Source organism: Sylvia atricapilla, chromosome 1 (assembly GCF_009819655.1).
Source record: "Sylvia atricapilla isolate bSylAtr1 chromosome 1, bSylAtr1.pri, whole genome shotgun sequence".
NCBI classification, from domain to species: Eukaryota; Metazoa; Chordata; class Aves; order Passeriformes; family Sylviidae; genus Sylvia; species Sylvia atricapilla.
In genome coordinates, this window is record NC_089140.1 from 112,035,943 (window position 1) to 112,057,343 (window position 21,401).

The 21,401-nt window shown below is 34.5% G+C and overlaps 1 protein-coding gene across 1 annotated transcript in view; it reads left to right on the top strand.

Moving 5' to 3' along the window:
* Positions 1 to 15,252, top strand: part of SNTG1 (syntrophin gamma 1) — a 312,845-nt gene extending 297,593 nt beyond the window's left edge. The window contains exons 17-18 of the mRNA XM_066330927.1: positions 5,300 to 5,410; positions 14,439 to 15,252. Coding sequence (XP_066187024.1) covers positions 5,300 to 5,410; positions 14,439 to 14,597 — 270 coding nt within the window. The 3' untranslated portion in view covers positions 14,598 to 15,252. The remainder of the gene's footprint in view (positions 1 to 5,299; positions 5,411 to 14,438) is intronic.
* Positions 15,253 to 21,401: the final 6,149 nt, after the last annotated feature.

Below are 21,401 nucleotides of genomic sequence, written 5' to 3' on the forward strand. Positions count from 1 at the left end.
GGTGAAATGATGCCATTGCAGTATGTGATGCAAACACTATTGCTCAAGTTTATTAAGTGCAAGTAGTCTTTCTGCAAGAAGAGAGTCAGTCCACAGTGAATAATTTGACACAGAAGAGACAAAACTCTTAAATAATAAATTGAAGGTAGTTCATCGCTAAATCCACAGGACAAGAATTAAATCTGTTCTGGTTGGAGATTCTTATGTTGACAAAATACACATTTTCTTTCCTAGTGCCAATGCATAATGCCCTCTGTATCCTAAATGATATATCTATCCCAGAGCCACGGACTAGTCAGACATTCACATTTCTATGAATATTCCTTAGAGCATGGTAAGTAAAAATACAGTCACCTATTTATTCTGTATTTGTTTGATAATCCAGTCTCTATTTAGGAAAAGAACAAACTCTTGACTCAAAAAAACCCAAAAACTCTAATGAATATTCCTAGTTGTAGCCAAAACAAAGATAGTTATAGTTATGATGTATTTCCACATTTCTGGTGTCGTTACTTAGATGGAAAGTGATTTTGTTTGGTGTCATCTCACCAAAATTCTATGTGGGTTAGTCCAAGATTCTGGGAATGAGTAGCAAACTGACATATATTATGAATGTGAAAGTATTTTCCAAGATGTCTTATAAAATATGTGTTCTTGATCAAGCACTATTGCAAAGAATAGAAACAATATGATTTTCTTCATTTATGTGACTGTATTACAGATATAGAAGTCAATAGCTTTTCTTCCATGTGTCATTTATATGTTGCCTTTATGTAACAACTATAAAATAAAAATATTCAGGCAGAGAGGATCTTTTTTTAATTATAGGAGGATAATACTAGCAGAAGATAACAGGCAGTAATTTGTTTGCAAAGACTAGCACAAATGAGTCCTAGATGATTACTTATAAATAAAATATTTCTCATTAAAAAGTATTGCTGAAGAATCTTGGTCCCAGATACGTCACAGGAAAAACAATCCTGTTAATTTCAGTGAATACAGGATTTTGTTTTTTGATGATTTGTTATTACAATAATTTAATAGCATCTCAAGAGGAGTCTTAAATCTAATTTGTCAGCTCGTCTGCGCAGTTTATTTATTTGCATTGCATTCTGGTATTCTTTGAAGTTAATTTTATTAAATGGGGAAAAATGCAAAAAGCAGCCTAAGCAATATATGAATAATAATTGGGAAAAGGATTTATATCTTATTGGTTGTTTTCAATTTTATGCTTGATACATCCTGTATTTGTTCGAAGAGATTGTCTTACAGTGCATTTTTCAAGACATAGATGAATTATGTCAGATTTTCTGTGACCACACTGGGAATATGCAAGCTATGGCACTGGTGGTATGTTCAGTGTATGCCTTGGTTCCCACTTGCTGAATTGGACTGCTTGCTGTTGTTACTAAATTCTATCTCTACGCATTAAATGAGAGTTCTCTTTTCAAGGCAATAAATACTGCACACTGAGTTCTCCTCTTCATCTTCCATCAAGGAATCATAACATTGTGTTCCATGTGTTCCACACTTGAAAGGTGTGTCAGGATCCTCACAAGTAGCTGATGTCACTTGTCTACAAGAGAGTTTTTTTTTTTAATTTGGTTACTATTTGTGCTTTAAAATTAATTGGCATCTGGTCCATCTGTCAGATCTATTTTAGGGCAAACAAAATTTATTGCTTCCTATAAATGCTGTATATAGGCCTGTAAAATATTCCCAGTGATGCAGGTTATGCAGTTACTGAGGGAAGTATTTGAAGAGAACAGGCTGGTTTTGTCAGCTAAAGGTAGCCCCTATGAGTGTTGAGCTCAGTAACACTGCACCTTCAAACCCATAGGTACTTCTGCTGATATACCATAATTCCTGAAAACTGATTTAGAAATAGTTTATGTGGCACACATTTAGGTGTTTGACAGTTATCAAAAAAGGCAGCATGTGTTACAAATGTACTTACTTGTTAAGAGTGTATATATATATATATATATATTTGTACAAAATTGTAACAGCCTATGTTAACTTTCTGAGGCAATCATTCAACAAAATGGTTCTGAGGAACTCTGATATTCAAAAACATTAAAAATAATTACTCTGACAGTGGTGTAGATCAGTATTCCCAACAATACCTATGCAGTAGAATTAGCCTTTAAAATTAGAATTTGGAAGAGTCAGCACAGTGAACACTGTAACACTGAAGTCAGTCCATAGGATCATGAAAGATAACACATGAAACTCTCATGAGTTAATTTCACTGCTGTAGTTACACATCGGTGTGAAACTGGTGCTCAGGCAGGTGGGTCAGGTCCCTCATTTCTTATTTTGGCACTATAAAGTGTATAGTTTGAAAAAGGGTGGGTCTGGTCCTTGTCCCTGCTTATGCATGTTGCAGCAATGAAAATGAGAAGAAGAAAAGAACCACACTCAGAACATATGCAACCAGACTAATTAATCCAGTGATCCCCAAGATACTTTATTTTAAGATTGATGTGACTGCAGTCACAACATTCTGCATCCCTTATCCATGTGCTACTTGTGAAAAATGTGCAGTTCTGGCTACACAGGATAGCACTTCAGCCTCTTTGGTTAAGGATTAAAGGAGAAAGGATTTAAATGGGTCTTACTGGTCGTATGATTAACTAATTTACCCAATTTTTGCTATTTAGATTTTTAACATCTAGTTTAAATGGTTTAAGCTCTCTGTTACACTTTTAATGTAGTATGGTATATTGAAGTACACACATATCCAGACTCTACCATAATGAACCAGTTCTCTCCATTTTAAATTGGGGTGTAGGATTTGTTATTCAGAGATTCTCTAGAAAAAGGAGTAGCCAGGGTGACTAGCTTGAAACACTTTGTACTCCCAACTTAATACCTTAAAGCTCACAACACTTCCCTATTCTTATTTTCGCAAATGACTGCTCCCTCACGTGGACAATTTTGAGGGAAAGTGTACGCAATTTGCTGAAGATCACTCAAAAAGAGCACATAATTATTTAATGTGGGAATCATTTAATGCATTTTCAATAGCAATGTCTACTCCTTACACTTTAGATGAAGAGTGTTTAACTGTCTCTGCAGAGACTGTCAGTTCTAGGAGCTTGTTTTAATATCTTGATGTTGAAGAGCATTTGTGTTGGGATTAGTTCTTTCCACACTATAACCTGATCTTGCAGTATTCTTAATTTAGAGCCCTTGCTAAGCAGAAGTCTCCAAAACCAATGTTATTCATAAATTGAAGTGTGTTCCTGAGTCATGCCTGAGGTTTGGTGTGACTGTCATTCTTTTTCCTCTGAATCGGAATGAAGTGCATGGCAAAACTGCATGGAAATGTCAAAGTACCTCAGTTCTATACATCCTTCATCTTCATTCAAACTTAATCTGACTGGGAATAAGGCCAAGTACCCTGGGATTTTGCCTGCACATCTAAGGGTCCTTGTTAATGCTACATCTCTCTCCTGGCCTCTCCATATATCATCAGAGAAGAGAAGGATGATAGCTCATTGCTTTGATTGTTTTCTCCTGAGATAAAGAGACAATCAGTGCCCTTTACATTTCTCATTCAGGAAATGACATACCTAAGTAGATTTGCTCTCCCTGCAGAAAGGCAATGTTCTTGATCTTCTGACAAGATTTGTTGAATTTTTAGATCTGTAAGAAAAAAAAAGGAGTTTACAAAGCAGGTAGGAATATAGCCACCTGAATGACTTTATACATTGGATTGTTTTGCTTTGGTTTTTTTTTACCTCACTATTTATACAATATAAATAAACATCTTGATCAAACAATGTCAAAGGAATTTCATGTGCTTAGAAATGAGAGAAGCTATTCTATTTTCTGTAGCACAGATTGGTGGGCTCAAGAGGACAACATTTGAAACAAATAGGATATATTTTTACATAAACTGCCAAATTCCTCTAATTTCTGTGAAACAGAATGTCCTTAACTCTGTTTATGGCAGATGGGAGCTCACCTGTCATATACTCACAGAGAATGAAAGTGGTGCTGAGACTATGGTTCCTTTTTTTAATCTGAAAGGGGCAACTCTACAGAGACAATTTTGGAGAAAGATTCTAGCAGTTGCTCTGTGTACAGTGCACAGTTAAAATGCTGTCCTTGTAGTTTCTTTTCTCTTCAGGTGGCTAAGACAAACCAACAAACTTTATTCAGCTTGGTGCAGGGTAGAGACTTTTGCCGTCTTTGACATACAGACTGACACACCCTGAAGCAAAGGGGCCTGCATAGATTTAGGACAGTTAAAAATTTGACCTCCCCCATATTCTGTTTAATTTCCAGTAGATAGTAAATCATTCAGAGATAAAGACTAAAGAAAGAGATGGAAGTGTCATCCTACATCACTAAGAGGAAGTAATTTACAAACCCTTAGACGAAAGGGTTTCCTTAAGTTTCTGTGTTCTCCGATGGCTGTGAAAGTAATGCTCATCAAAGTAGTAGCACAATGTAAGTGATGATGACTTCCTGATTATGTGAAATATTATTGGAATCACAATGAAAAGTTTTAACAGTCCAAAATCTGGAGGATGGGGGAATATCTTTAAATGAGGCTGAAAAGGCTTACCACAAAAATAGCTCTTTTTCATTTTTAAGCAAAGTAGTTAATTTTTTTTTTCTACATAAATCCACTCTAGATACAATTTTAAAGAGGTGTTTTTCCAGACAGCTCTAATTTTTTTTTTTTTTTTTTTTTTTTGGTGAAGAATTGTCTTTTTCAACAAGACAAAATGCAATTCCTCATTCAATTACTTGAAAGGCCACTGATACGGTTGGAATTAATGATTTGCTCAAATTCCTCACTAGGGCTCTCATAAATAAGTTCAAAATATGTTCTCATTAAAGAGCTTTCTTTTGTTATTTTATCCTTTAAAAATAAATATTTGTTTTCAGTATGATATGCCCTTTATGTTAATATTAGATTTTTTTAATATGGAAGGAGGGGACTTGTATGTCAGATCAACACTTCCGATAGAGTAGGGATTCCACAGATCACCAGTGGAAAAAAATCCTTCTCTTTTTTGTTTAGCCAGTATTAAATATAGATAAAGGAATTTCAGGGTAAATTTCACAAATTTACTCTGACAGGTGTTATTCAAGCACTATCAAAGTGTAATATATCTGTATGATTAAAGGAACATCTGACCACTCATGTGGAACACTACATTTATTTAATTATGTACGAGGTGTTAAAACTTTCCTTGGAAGGATATCAGCTATTTCTTATACAATTTTCAATTATAACTACATTGACTTGCTTCTGTATGACTTTTTTTTTTCCCTTTAGGCTGTGCTTTGGAGGTACAAGTTTTCCCAGCTCAAAGGTTCTTCAGATGATGGGAAGAGCAAAATCAAATTTTTGTTCCAAAACCAAGATACTAAACAAATCGAAGCAAAGGTAAAAACAATACATTGTTTATATAAAGGTAATATACAATTTTCAAAACAGCTAGGAGAGAGGGGAAGTATAGTAAACCAAGCAACTTGGAAATATTAGATTAATGCACAAAGAATGCAAAGAAAGCCAGGGAAATTGAAGAAAACTAAACAAATTACTTTTATCTAGTTTAAAGTCTTCTGAAAGTTGTAGTTAGATTTAAAAATAATAAAATACAGGATTTAGGGTACATATGGGTTTAGGCATGTTTTCCAACTCTCTTCTTTGTCATTGTGATAAAGCTATCTGAGAGCTTCAGTACCCTGTTTTTCATTTTTCATAATTGAAATGGTGGAAAATACATCCTTAGGTCAACATGGGAACAAAACCTAGCAAGGGTTTAAAATCTGTTTTTATTTGCCAGAGGGAAAAAAAAAAAAAAAGTGTGCATTAAATACATGTTTCCCAGTAACAATGAAGCTTTGTGCCTGTGTCTAATACAAAATCATGAAAGTTGTATTTCCAGTTGTGCATTTGATTCAAGAGTTAATGCATCAAAACAGTAACCATGAGAGATTTAAGCTGACTTCAGTTTAAATCTTTTGAGAATAAGGGCATTTACTATCCCAATGAGTGTGAGAAGTGATCTCTCCAAGTATGTGATGGTTGGAACTGCCTTAGAGTCTGGGTCAAAGTTCTTTCTTGAACTAGAACCCAAATTTTAATGTAAATGTAAAGACTATTTCCTTTATTTAACCCTAACCCAAGTCTAAGCTTTGTTTTTAAAGCATTTACTATACTGTTTTTCCTGACTGTGTGAGAGACGAAACTGCTCAATGAATATAGCAGTATGGTTCCATGAGCAAAAAGAAAATGGTTTTATCAATTGTCTATAAGTGCTAAATATGTAGAGTATTATAAAATACGTAAAGAAAAAAATGTATCATTTTGGAGATATTTATGTGTTCAAATGCCAGTAGCTACATTAAATATCTTCCTCCATGTCTCTTTATGCTTGATGTTAATTATTTTTGACTCAGCAGCTATTTACTTAATTTTGAGCATTTTACTCGATAAAATAAAGGTATGTAAAAGTTCTCAGTAAATCAATGGCAATAAAATGTGGGGACCATGGTTTCAATACCTTCGTGTTCTGTTGCAGCTCAAAGATGAATATTTTCTTATTTCTGATTTCTTTCAGAAATATGTTTAGTAGTACAGAACTTTTTTTCAGCTCTAATAAGACAATACAATTTAACTTAATGTCATGAGGATGATTTTATCTTAAGGAAGTAATTTAAAACTTTTACCCTGCTATTATGTACAGATGAAGGATGAAAGTAATTATTATTTTTTAATATCTGTCTGCTATTGCTGTCATATTAACACATAATGTTAGTTAGCACTAACAACAATTCATAGGTGTCCAAGAATGGGGCACTGGTGGGGTGTTTGGGGATTTTGGGGGTTTTGATTTTGTTATTTTGGGGGCTTTTTTTAAACTGGTAAAACTAGAATATATTTTTAATACTGAATTAATTAAAAAAAAAAACAAACAAATAATTAATTCTAGATTTTGAAAAAAAAAAAGTTTTTTTTCCTTGTTTTAAATTGTATCTATCATATAAATCACTTAGAGATACATAAGAATGTTGGACATACATAAGCTTTAGAAGTATCCTGGTGCCTTCATTGTACCTATTATTATTTCCACTCAAACTGAGTTCTAGAAAATTCTGCCAAACTTTTATTAAGGTAGAAATATTAGCTTATACCTTATGAAGCCAGAGTATTATACAAACCTGCCACCTTGGCTATTAATATGCTGTCATGTTCCCTGGTTTACTATAAATTTAAACTTCCACATTACTCAATTTGGAAATAAAAATTTGTTAATTTTAATAATTTTCTTGGTGTCAAAGAGCATCAACTATATGCGAAGATGTCAGGTTATATTCTCTTTGGAAGGTGGTGTAGCATTTATAATGAGCACTTCTATCCATTCCAATTTGTTTACATATTAAGTGTGTTGCTTAGTCTAAGAAATGTAGATAAATGTGTCTGTAAAACGAATGTGAAGGCTCTTGGGTCGTATATTTTCAGCACTGGTTGGCTTACAATTTTGTGGATAACCCCCTTCTGGATCCTTTAAAACCTTCATAGATTTAAAGCACTATTCATCATAAGGAGAGGTGGAACAGTCTAGTTTCTATTTTTTTTGCTTTACATTCCTGAGTTAGAGTTATAGCTATTTGCAGAACTGTTGAGTCATTAGGAAATGTTAATCAGATTTTCAGAAATATTTGTAATGCCAGATTTCATGAATACTGTATGCAGGCTTCATTTGAAATCAGAGGATGAAAATTTTGTAAAACATCTGTTAAAGGTTGTGATGAATATTCATGCCACAGCTATCATCACCTGTTAAATGCAGCCCTGTTTTGCAGCTGGCCTGGAGACCCACTGCTGCAACATTTTCTTTATGATTCTATTCTTTTTTACAGAGCTGTAGTACATGGGGAATAATCAGGAAGTAGTGAAAGGAGAACTCAGCAGAGAATAAAACCAAAAATTTGAGGAGCCATTGCACCCATGTATTAGGGCTCTTCACTTACTCATTCCCAAGCAGCAATGTGGAAGCAGGGCATAGCAGGTAACTTTCCATCACCTCAAACACTATTTTCAGTTTTGGGCCACTCACTAAAAGGAAGACATGGAGGTGGTGGAGCGAGTCCAAAAAAGGGCAACAGGGCTGGTGAAGGGTCTGAAACACAAGCCTGATGATGATCAACTGATGGAGCTGTGGTTGTCTAGCCTGGAGAAAAGAAGGCTCAGGAGGAATCTCATTTCTCTCTACAACTGGCTGAAAGGAGATTGTAGACAGGTGGGGTCAGCCATAGGTAACAAGCATTACCCATATGTAACAAGCAGTCAGACAAGATGAAACGGCCTCAAGTTGCTCCAGAGGAGGTATAAGTTGGATATTAGGAGAAATGTCTTCACTAGAGGGGTTGTGAATCATTGTAACAGGCTGCTCAGGGAAGTGGCAGACTCACCATCGCCAGAGGGATGGTGTAGTTATGTACATGTGGCACTTGGGATCACAGTAGTGAACTTGGCAGTGCTGGATTTACCATTGGTGTCAATAAATGTCCTTTCCAACTTAAATAATTCTATGATTCTATATAATAGCTTCACAGGAAAATATAAGTTATCAAAATCCAAATTCTTCCTGTCTTTCTTCATTTCTAATGCAGAACATTTTGTGTATCTCATGCTTTCCCAGGTGTGTGTGATTATGGCATGTTGAACATGTGTGATAATACCCTTTTGAAGACTTACACATGATCTGTAGAATTAAGAATGTCAAATTGCTCAGCTATTGCACTTTGATCCAAAATTAGATAAATTTGTTATTATTCTAGAAATGTGTTCCAATACAGTGCTTGGGAAAAAATATGTATGCTTCAACATTTTAAATTTTAGCCATACTATCTTCATAATTGTCCACCATCTCCTCTGTATTCTGTTGGAATATACAGAGATATCAGTGTTAGTGTTAGAAAAATCTAGTAAAAATACATTTTGGGATAAAGTCCAGTACCACACACATTCATCATTTAGAGTTTTATTTGTTTTGTTTTTGAGAAGAACACTTTCCACTAGAGTTCATATTCCTTTGTGAAAGTCATTCACTGACACTGAATTTTATAATTTTTATAATTTTTATAATTTTTATAATTTTTATAATTTTTATAATTTTTATAATTTTATAATGTCAAATTTTTTATTGTCCGCTTCATGCCTGATTTAAAAAAATCAAAATGGCCTGCTTTGAGACATAGAGCATGTGCTATGGATTTAGTTACAGTTTTGTTTATTTCCCAGTATTGTTCTTTTCAGCTTTAAAATAATTTTAGGTATTTAAACATTTCAAATACTGCCTTTTTTCTTTTATCTGTAGAGACATTGTACTCATTCTTTTGTTTGGCTTCTCTCTAAGTTGAATCATGTTACAGTGAAAATGTATAAAGTAGAATAAAAGAAGTGCTTCCTCATGGATTTAAGCAGTTCCAGGCTAAAAATCTGAACAATAATTACCATAGGTCACACCACTGGGTCTATGGCAGGGTGCCTTAAAGCAAACACCTAACTTAAAAGTACCTATGTCAAGGTCTAAGTGGTTTCTGACAAGAAAACCACTTAAGGGCAACATTAATCACTGATACCCCCTTAGACATTCCAATCTGTAGGTTATTTCCTGGCCGTCACTCAGCAGGAGATATTGCACAAGTTTGCTCAGTGAGACGAAATTTTTACAAGTGAGTGCTACAAAATAGAGCTGTCACCTTGACAGAATGTGGAGCTGATATGTTCCTGTTTTTCTTCTTACTTAGCTGTTTGGCTTGTTTTAAAAAAAATAAACTAAGCACAGAAGGGCAAAGCTTTCTCTGCATATGCAAGGCCCAAAAGGGATTCACTTAGACCTTCCTATCTAGCTACTTATCTGCTCATCTGTTTGTTTAGCTGTAGTTTAATGAGCATCTCAATAGTATCACAACGGCTCCCAAAGGCGATGCACAATCTAAGGACTGTAGTAAACTCAGAGTGCTGTGATCTTCAATTTAACCTAAGTACTAGACTTTTTCTGACAAAAAAGAAGAGTACCTCAAATCCTTGAGAGTTCTTGTTTTGAGATATAAACATATGCCTCCAAACATAGAAGTGATGTGTATAAAAATCAGCATTTTATTACATTATTGAGTTCTCACCAAACTGGAAACTGAGGGTCTCTGTGCTTGGTAAATGATATATGACTCAAAAGCTACATATCAGTTTGTGCTTTCACCTCCCCCAATTTGCGGCACAACAGTTCTCTCAGAAAAACTCAGGCAAGGCCACACTGCTGTGCTGCATCAGGTGAGCTTTTGTTCACAGATTGGGTGAGCTCCTAAGATGAGCAGTAAAAAACTGAGGTGGATACAAAAATAAGTTTATCACGATGATAAACTTATTCAGTCAATTTTCTTCATCTATTTGAATATGGAAAACCAAAGAAGGCACAGATATGGTGTCAGCCAAGGAAGAAGTTTAACTTCAAGGATTTTGCATTAATCTTATTATTAATTAATACTACTTTATTAATTAATGCCAATTAATTTGTACTTGAAATTATCTTGTATAGAAATCTAATCTAAATATCCTGAATGACTACTGATCACATTACTGTGAACAAAATACCCACTTTCTACTGTTGCAAGGTGACTTGATGGGTGCTTGCATCATTTTTCAGACTGACATTTCTGCTCATTTCAAGTCTGTTCTCTAAAATGCAATTTTGTATTAATCCTTGTTCTTAGTCTTGAGAGTTTTTCCATGAGCATCACAGTGCTCTTAACATTTAGATATCATCATTAACTGGGTTATAAGTACGCATCCTTAAGATTTTTATAGAGTGATTATTTGGTTGCAGTTACTGAATTTTTGAATTCAGATTTCTGACTTGTGTTTGGTTTGTGTGGTTCAGTTTTTGGCTTCTCATGTCTCGCACATGGATTATTTGAGGAGGAATATGATTATCATGCACATGGATTATCTATTTTACATCAGATTCTGTGCAAATATAGAGAGACTATGTAACTCCACTTTTGATTAACAAATATCTTCTCATATGAGCAGTTTATATATGGATGAATGAAAAGGCTTTTTTAAATATATACCATGGATACTTCCAAGCATACAATTGCTGGATTTTGTAAATTTATCATTTCTGTAGTTGTATCTTACTACATAATATATGTATAATACAATGCAATAAGAGATTGCTGGGGTTTGTTTATCTTCTTTTGGGGAAACTGTCTTCTCTTTCCTTCTCCATCTTTTCAATCTAGATTTCCTTTGTGTAAGGCTACTAGAATTCTAATATACTTCTGGCCTTCTCAATGACTGCATCTTTCTCACATACGTTTTTGCCCACTTACATTGTTCTCAGCAGGAACTGCAAATGTTCAGGTTAATAATCTGGAAGTGTCTGGTATAGTAACAACAATGAAGGGTGAGAGCAGTTTAATCAAGAGGTAGCTTAGAAAGACAGTTTGAAGACCAGGGGGTAAACTGATATTCCTGGGAGAGTAGGGCCTAAGGTGAGGTTTATGTGAAACAGTCTGGAAATCGTAATAATAGTAAATTGTGTACTTGTGCATGGACAAGTAGGTGTGGCTTAAATTAGGATTTATTTGCTTTTTGGAGGATTCAGAGCATGTGACTTTCCCTACTGGTATCAACTTCAATGGCTTAACTGCGTATTTTTTCAGGTTTTTAGGATTTGTCTGTTTCTTCACTTGAAACTTCATGTGGACTGTGTGTGCAATACACCCTACCCTGCCTAGAGGAAAGTGTACTCAGACAAAAGTATGGCTGAGGACAAAGTGTGTACAGAAACAACCAGAGGGGCTGGGGGTGCACAAGAGCCTGTGGGCTCCCCTCTATCTGCTGGCAGTAGTGCCGACCTGAAGGCACCTTCAGGTGCGAGTTCTCAGCAGAAGTGAGGGCATGTTTTGTCTGTCAACAGCTCTACATGGAGTTGTATCTGTTTGTTGAGGTTTCTTGTGATTAGGCTAATCTGCCTGAAAAGTGTTGCTGCTGATAGATCCTGTTCCCATCAATCAGGCTTCTGGGAACTGAGTTGCAGCCATTAATCAGACCTGCATGTACTTGCCACATACCAGTCAGCCTACTGTGCTTCACATTGCTTTAATTTCCAGTTAAAAAGGCATGTCTTCCTTGAAATAGGAATAGTGTTTCATTGCAAATAATAACTGAGCACTTGCTGACTTCTTAGTGCTCTTCTTTGCAGTCAAGGTAATTTCCATGTTGTGTCATTACTATTGATAATAATTAAGAAGTGGGACCTTCAGAGGCTGTTCTGTTGCCTCACCCATTTCCCTTGATGGTCAGTTGGGCAGTGGATATTCCTGATGTGTTGTTATTGCAGAAACACCTGTGATAACTCTTGGTAATAATTATACTCATGCACTGTGAAAATTCAGTGTCCAGTAGCTGTAATTATGACAGTAACAATGTTCAGCTTGTAACGTTACCTAATTGACTTGAACAATTCTCAAACTGTAACATTTGTTTTAATATGGTTATCTTGTTGAGACATAGGGGAAAATGTAGTCTATCTACAGATAATACATGCAATTGATGCTAAAAATCTTTCATAGTTCCACTAAGTATTTAGTCCCTTGTCTTAATCTTCAGGTGTTTTTTTAATCGTACTAAAAGGGTAAATAAATATATTAATAAAATGAAGTTAACTGCAAAGTAACTTAATTCCAATGACTCATAGTTGTTATTTTGAAATAGCTTCCATAATTCTTTGTTTCCTCATCTTTGAATGTCTATTGTTTTCTTATTTATGATAAATTTTCTTCTTTTGAAATTTGAGGGAGGAAAAAATCCATTTTGACATAGTGATAAAATTGCCCTTCTCTCCTGGTTTAAAACTGAGAATGTCTCTAAATGGATTACTTTTCTATATAGACACAGCTGGCAGGTTTGTGAAACTTGGCATAAATTTTATCTTCTCTATTGGGAATTGATCGTCAGGGGAGTTTAAAGAACCTCATGGGATGTTATCAATTTATTTCTGAGCGTGTCTGAAGGACATCTGCTGAGGCTGTAGGAGACCTGAAAAAAGCTTCACTCATTCAGTACAACACTGGACACTCCAAAAATCCAGCTGTCTGCTTTCACTCTGTTGTCTCTCAACCATGAGGGATTTGTGAATGCATCCATGTATTCCATGAAGCAATGTCTTCCAGGAAATCTCAAGAGGCAGAAAATTGCAGTTTGATGTTGTTTTGAGAGATTTAGCAATTTTTGTTGAATTTGTAACATTTTCAATATTCTCCTAGACAAAAGAGCAAAGCCCTGGCACTACATAGCCTGGAAATATCAATGCTAGAAGGACAGGTAGAATATATCACAGATATCAATTATTGGCTTCATGTTGCATTAAAAAATCTGTATGGGCAGTGAATCAAAGCAGAAAGATGTAAAATCTGTACTACTTTCACTAGACTTATATGTATTAAAGTACCTTAGTAATTGCTTTCAAATACAAGCGATATTTATTAATTAAATACCAACTTCAAAAAAACATATTGAAGTTACCCTAAAAAAAATTGATCAGATAAAGTAATTTAGACCTAAAGGAGCAAATTTATGTATTAAAAAAATGTAGTTTTTATTTATTTTCTCTCTCGTGGAGTCTAAAAAAGTCCCAGCTAGTCTAATCACATGCTCAATGGGCTATAAAGAAATGTAAATTAAAGCAGAAAAATAAGGAATTTGTATAATACTCCTAATAAGTTAAAAACACAGAATATGTTCCTTTTTTGGCCCAATAACATATCCAGATTATCACTGTGTGATAGTAGCAGAGTTTGGAAATATGTCCTCTCTTTTTTAATATACATGTTAAAGAATCAGGTAAGAAAATAGTTGTTTAACCATGTGATTTAATAGCTGATTAATAGTGTGAGGAGACATGATGAACAAATGTGGAACTCAACATTATTAATTTTTGCGGGTACATTGTTTAAATAGTAGTAGTCCAGAGGTGTGCAGACTGCTACAGCACAGCCATAAAGCTTCTATGTAAATTAACCTGCAAAAGTGCCAGATTTGCATTAGCCTGAGGCAAAATAAAAATTATATAGTGTCACTTTCTTTCCCCTTTACCTAGTAGGATCTCATATTTCTGTGGAGGCACTTAATCCAGAAATTTGTCCTTCTTAGCCTCCAAGCAATTATTTATGGAATGTTCCATTTTCCATGTCTAAGTCTCTTATAATGGAGAATTGTAAGGCACAATAGCAGAATTACATCAAGCTATTAAAATTATTGCTGTTGTTTTAGTGGTTTATTCCTGGTCACAAGTTTGTGGGTTGCTCTTCTGTTTCATGTTTAATCTCTCTCTTTTTTTTTTTTTTTTTTTTTTTTTTTTTTTTTTTTTTTTTTTTTTTTTTTTTTTTAATTCCAGGAGCTGGAGTTTTCTAACCTGTTTGCAGTCCTTCACTGTATTCACTCATTCTTTGCAGCCAAAGTGGCTTGTTTGGACCCTTTGTATGTAGGCAGCCAAGCCACAGCTTCTGCTGCTCCCACAACATCTGGTACTGGAAAATTAAAGTATACTACTTGACATCCCCCATGACAGTACTGCCACCTAACAACGAGACATAAAATGTATAAATATTCATAAGATTTAGACCTTTGGTGAGCCATGTATGTGGAAACCAATCCTGGAGGCAAGACATCTTGCAGCATCAGCAGATACGTGGGATCCTAATTTCATCTTGGTTCTGCAAGACATCAGTAAATAATCCTAGTCAAAACCCCGGAATAGGATGGATATGCTTTTAGTATTATCTGTTTGTACTTACATAGTGCTTTAAGCAACATTGGAGGCAAAGGAATAAATGGCAAAATGAAGCACTTGAGTATTTAATAAAATTTTCAAATTGCTGTAATAATACACAAACAGAATTGTCATTTTCCTCTTTTCAGATGTTTTCATGACAATATTCTAAACTCTGAGTATGAACATAATGTCCTATCATTATATTATAAATGAGAGCAAGCATATAGTACATGGTGACAAAGGAGATAAGCATGAAAAGACATTAGTGTAAGTACCTCCTCAAATAAGAAAGCACTTTAAGCACTGTTGTAAATCCATACTTGTGTTCATACATGGAGTCATACTACTTTTTCTGTTCTGTTCTCTTCATCTAATAGTAGCAACAGCAAACATATAGCCATACTAATATGATACATTAAAAAAGAAAAAAATAAAACAACAAACCACAAAAAGGAAAAGATAACTTTTTCATGGATAAGTCCCTCTTCTTCAAGTAAAAAATAATGGGCATATGAATGGTGGTCAGCTGTTTATTTCCTCCTTTTTTTGTTAAGAATTAAATATCATAAATTTTACAGTCTTTATTCACAAGATTTTGAAATTGTTTCAGACAACCCCCCTAATACATTGTTTCCATGGTTAACCTTGATTTCACATTATAGGTAGAACTTCTGTTACATTTAAATTCACAACAAATAGACATTTACATTATGATTTAAAAATTATTTTACCCTTTGAATTCTTAGTAAGTTGTTTATATATATATATATATTTATAGTAAAACACAGGAATAAATTGAATAATCTATAAAGAATACATTACAGAATGCATAATTTCTTTGCTTTTAAGACCATTACATCACCCTGGATCAAGTACTAGTTTCAGAGCATCATTTAATGATGAAATATAAAGTAAAGTAATATGAAGTTAAAATTAGTAACTTTGTTTAATTGGAATTTTATAATATAATTTAATTTTGCACTGTGACACACACCAGTCAAGATGATGGAAAAAAGGTATACAATTTCAGTAGTAGTTTTTGGGGTTTCTATTTATTGTATTGAAATCAAAACTACTTTTTTTTTTTTTTTTTTTTCCTCACCACTTAAATTTGTTAATAGCATTTGTGAGATAGGGCCACCATTCTTCCTTGTTTAGCAGAAAAACTAATTCTCTCACATCCTTTTCTATGCATTAAGATGATTATTACTTCAAAAGTGAAGCCAGAGGAGAGCTTATCCAAACAGGAATAATTCAAAATTCAAGGCAGGGACATAAGATGAATGAAATGTAGGAGCAAATCATATCTCTGTTTTTTTGCTTTGCATTAGAAATGTTTGGATTTACATGTGTGACAGCAACATTGCTTTGAAGTGTAGCTGATCTGATTTGATACTAGTTCCAAATAATCTGAAAATATTTGGGGAGGGGAACTCTTTTATCACTTTTGGATGTCTTCTGGTACACACATACTTGTTATTAGTACACCTCCAAGGGCTATACATTTTTTTCTGTCCTAAATTCAGTGGAATGATGTAACAATCTTGCTATTAAATACTCTAAGTGGAATCAAAATCCAACATTTTCATAGACTCCACAATGAACTTTTTTAATGAGAATTGTTCTTAAATAAGGGGGTCACATCTGAAGGACAGATAAAACTACCATGGCTGTCCATAGGATGTCGAGCTTGGGGCACAAAGCCCAGATATTTTGAATCTAAAGCTATAACAGTTTAAGAAGTTTAACAATGATAACTCAGGCGCTGCCCTTGTCTAGAAAGCAGATACTGGAAACACAAATTTTGACAGAGTGTTGACAGTGCTGAAAAGAGAAGCCTGATATCTTTTAATGACAGTTCTCAGTGTTCCCAGATAATCTCCTCTATTTGAGTGCGTTGCTGTGGCATTCAGCTGTCACAACAGTGGCCATGTGCTACCACCTCTGCTGGCAATAGCAGAATCTGGAACTGGTCAGCTGTCAGTTGAACATTTTCCTTCAACGGTTCCTGTGATGTGCAGTTGCATCGCTGAATCTGAGGGGTGTTTAAGAGGCATGCTTGAATGAGCATAGCATTTACCCAAACCAGCACAAAGTATGTCATTGCAAATTACTTTAGATGAAGGAATTCCATCATATGAAAGCTCCCACACACAAAGAATTTAAACAAGAATGCTCATTGTGCAGAATGGAGTTAATGACACGAACTTTTAGAACTTTACTAAGGTGTGCTGAAGATCTCTGACAAGAATTCTGTTTGTAGAACACCTGCATTGATCACTGAGACTTCTGCAACTGGACACTAAATATAGAACATTTAAAAAACACGTTAGCCTGTAAATTGTTTTTTTTTCGTTGTTGTTGTTTTTCTTAGGAGGTAAACTAGTGGGGCTTCATAAATACTTTTATTTTCAAGAAGGAAGTGTTACGGAGAGAATATAAGAAGTTATAGCTTTGACTGCAGGTCATTGTTGATTTGTAAATGCAGTTGGCATTTGTGCAGTGACCTCACAGAATATTCAGAGGTGCCTCTGCATCCAACCTTGCCCTTGTAGAGCAACTTGGTCAGAAAGTCAGTCTTGAACCAAAGAGGCAAAAATTTAAATTCTGTGTTATATCTAATCCTGAAATGCCAAAATAAAATTTTAAAATATACTAAATGGCTACATTTTGCATTTAAATATCTACATTTAAAGCATAGTGAACTCCATATGCATATGTCAAAACTTAGGCTTTATGTTGCAGCCTGTCATTTCACACACAACATATAATGAATACAAGTGTTTTGTAAGTCAACACAGCCCACTGACAATGAAAAACAGAATTATAATGAGCCATCAGCTTTTGCTAAAAATCTGTATGCAAGTGAAAGCAAATATTTTAACGAAGAGTAAACAAACCAATCCGTAGCATAATATGTAATTTGTTCTCTTTATGTCATGATATTTTCGAGTAAGTTTAATAAAGAAAATTCCTTATAGTACTGTGCCTATTGAAGTGATGTTATATAGTATACCAAAAATATGTACTCTTAAGTATAACTAAATATATTTGCCTGTTGGTTTGGTTTGCTTTATGATGGGAATTTTAGATTATCTGATCTTCACAGAACTAATCATATACTAGGTTATAGTGTTAGCATAATTTTAATATGGAAGTGTTTCCAACTTGAATATATTTATTCTTGATTTCATCAGTAAATGAAAGTCTTTCATTTTCTACATATTTTTAAAAATAACAGTTACAGATTTTCAAAAGAGCTTTGCATTCCAGTAGCACAAAGGCACCTCTGAAATAAAAATCAGCATATTTTTTAGCTGTTGGCCATTTTATTATGTTAATTAAGTGTATCAAGAACTTTGTGGAGAAAAGCTAGTTGTAAGTGGGCTATTTTTTAAACCAGTCATTTAAATTTTTGTCTATTCAAACTAGGATTCTTAAGAATGCAAATCAATAATATACAGTATTAATATTCTTTGAGAAAAGAATAAAGCAAAATCTTGCTTTCTAGATTAGTTCTTGATTCCACAAAAATGTATTTATTTATTTTAAATGCAGAGACTTACCAGAACACCTCAAAGTGCACAGTTAAACATGTGTAGTTGTCAACATTGCAGCCCATTACTTTAAATGTGATTTGGTTTATTCGATGCCTTAAGATGTTTCTTTTATCCGACTAATGTTTAAAAAGGCTTCAGATGTTGAGAATGTACAACTGTTGCCCTCAGAAATTCAGATCAGTTTTCATTCTTTCTTGGCAATTCTAAGAAAGCTTTTGGAAATTTTATTAAAATTGAAAATACTAAGCCCTGCATTTCACTTTCTATTTCTTTATCCAGTGGTTTGGTCCCTGAAAAAGTCTAATGTCTGAAAAGAAGTTAAAGCTGATTTTAAAAAGTTCTGTCTCAGGCAGTTATGAGTCTGAGCTTAAGACTCACACCTCTGGCTGGTTCAGTATGACATGGAACATGAAAGACTCACTCAAGTTCCCAAAATTTAAGTACCTGTTGTAGATGCCTGAGGTTGCACTTCAGGCACTTCAAAAGGGTGGGAATATAGCTTAAGATCTTTGAAGGTGCATATGTATGTGTCTGTCTTTTTCTCTATTTCTCTAAGGAACTAGAGGTGCTTCTACTTTAGTGTTTTCATTTTATCAGGAATGTGCTTTTTAAGCCGGGCTCCTGCCCACAGCCACTCATCAAATTCTTCTTATCACAGAGCAGTCATCAAGCACATGAGCTGTTTCTTTGAGGATGACACTAAGCAAGCATCCCAGTTCCAGGTCCTGATGGGCTTTCAGACCATGCAGCCCAGCTGAAATGAGTCCAGAGAAAAATAAACCTCTGAGATGCTATCAGCAGGACTAGCAGGTCATGGTGCCAGCCATTTCTGTGATGGCTGCTGCTCATGCACCGTGGAGAAAAAGATAAAAAGCTGAGCTTGCTTCTCAGTGTAGCCTCCTGAAGCTTAGTGCCTGAAGGGGGATGCTGTGCTGCAGCAAGGGGCAGAATGAAGCTGAAAAAGGCTGATGCTGCCCAGGCAGGTTATTCTGCACCACTTTTTCCCCTCACCACACCAGGACAGTATTGGCTGCAAGCAGGCTACCCCATGCTGTCAGCCCTCTTCCTACTGCATCTTTCTCCCCATCTGCCACCAACACACACCTCAGTGTTGGCCCTGGGGTCCCCAAGCACACTTCCATGTTCCATCATTCCCCTTGCTCAGAGAGACACAAAACTGTACTTGGCTGTGTAATGGAGCTTCTAAACCTTATACAGGGCCAGGGGACAGTGTTAAGGATTATGGCAAGACCATAACAGTGCTTGAGTGTGTGATTAACTTTCAGGTTATAGCAAATAAAGTCAGATCTCTGCTTAAGTGCTTTCCTGACTTGGAGGGTTGTAAAGTGGAATTATTTTATTTTCCTGGAATAAGTTCTATAATGTCAACATATTTCTACTTGCTTGGCTCCATTTTCAGGAAGTTTAGCAGGAACAGTGGTTCATATCCTCTTGAAATCATAAAAAAAAACACATTGGCATAGAGGAATAAAAAGAAACTTCTGTTCAGATTCTGTATATTAATTACAGTACATTACATAATTATTAAAATATATTGAACAATGTAAAAAAAAAAAAAAAGCTTTCATTTACATTTCCTTGTCAGTTTTTTCCCTGCTATGGTATACATGCCTTCCACTTTCAACAACTTTCTCCACAGGAATCCCAGCTATCTGTTATAGATATTCTTTTGCTATTCAGTATATACTAATATATACTGTGTGTATGTATGTGTGTGGGGATGTGTGTGTGTGTGTGTGCATGTGTCTATATATTAGTATATACTAATGGAATATATTCAGTATATAATAATGAAAGTTGCATATTAGGCACAACTGTGAAACAGAAGCATACATCCATGAAGCTTTATATTTAAAAAAACCTACAATACTATAAAGAAACATATGTATATTAGTTGAAGAAATGGCTATTTTTGCAGGGTATGCACAATCTGGATATATGATAATAAATTGATAAATATTAACAGATTAATTATTTCATACCTCCAGGAACTTAGGGTTTTTTTAAATTATTCTTATCCCTTTAGCATATTTGCAATATATGTCATAAATTTTAATTTGTTATGGAATAAAATGACTGAAAAAATGTAATAGAAAGTGCTATATATTTTATAAATATTAAAAAAAATAAGAAAAGCTATTAAAATTATTTATTTCATTTTTAGTTAAGGTTTTGTGATTGTTTGTAATATGTATTTGTGACAAGCATAAGTCACCTAGTTGTTTAAGCTCATTAATGTACCACTAATAAAATGCTATCTTCTGTTTTGTTTTTGTTATGCTTTTTTTTGTAATGGAACATAGCAGAAAAAATAGAAAATAAATACTTTTTTAACTAATCTTTTGCATTCAGTCATACGTATGAGTATGAGTTTTATGTCATTCAGTATGAGTTTTATATCATTGAAAACCAAGCCTGGGAAATCAAGAAAATATTTGAAGAACCTGGAGTGGTAAAATTATTTCCCAACAACTGTTTATTTAATATAAATAATGACAATTCCCTACTTGCATGATCATTTCTACAAGGACTGTCATCCACTTAATGCCTGACTAGGATTTTGGAAATATCCCCTTCTCCCCTGGTTATGAAGCTCAACCTACAACTATCACCCAGTTTATTTTACCATTGACATTTAAATGCTTGGTTGGAATTAACCTGGGCCAAATACTGCAGTGCCTGAAGGTATTTTTGGTATGAAATCAAACAGTTTTCAAATGGTGCTGCAAATACTAGAGGAGAAAAAAAACAAAAACAAAAACAAAAACAAAAACAACCACAAAAAACCCCCAAAAACAAACAAACAAAAAAAAAACCCTTGAATGTGTTTAATTTTGTTTGTCTTTGGAAGATGAGGAGTCTGCTTTATTTAGGCACCTTTGTACATGTTTGGCAGGTTTTTTTGTCCCTTTTCTGCAGTGCACGTCTCACATGCACATTTTTGATGCCTTTTTTGTGCTCCTAGTGCAAGAAAGCCAGGGAAAGCTCCCTCACAACAGTGATG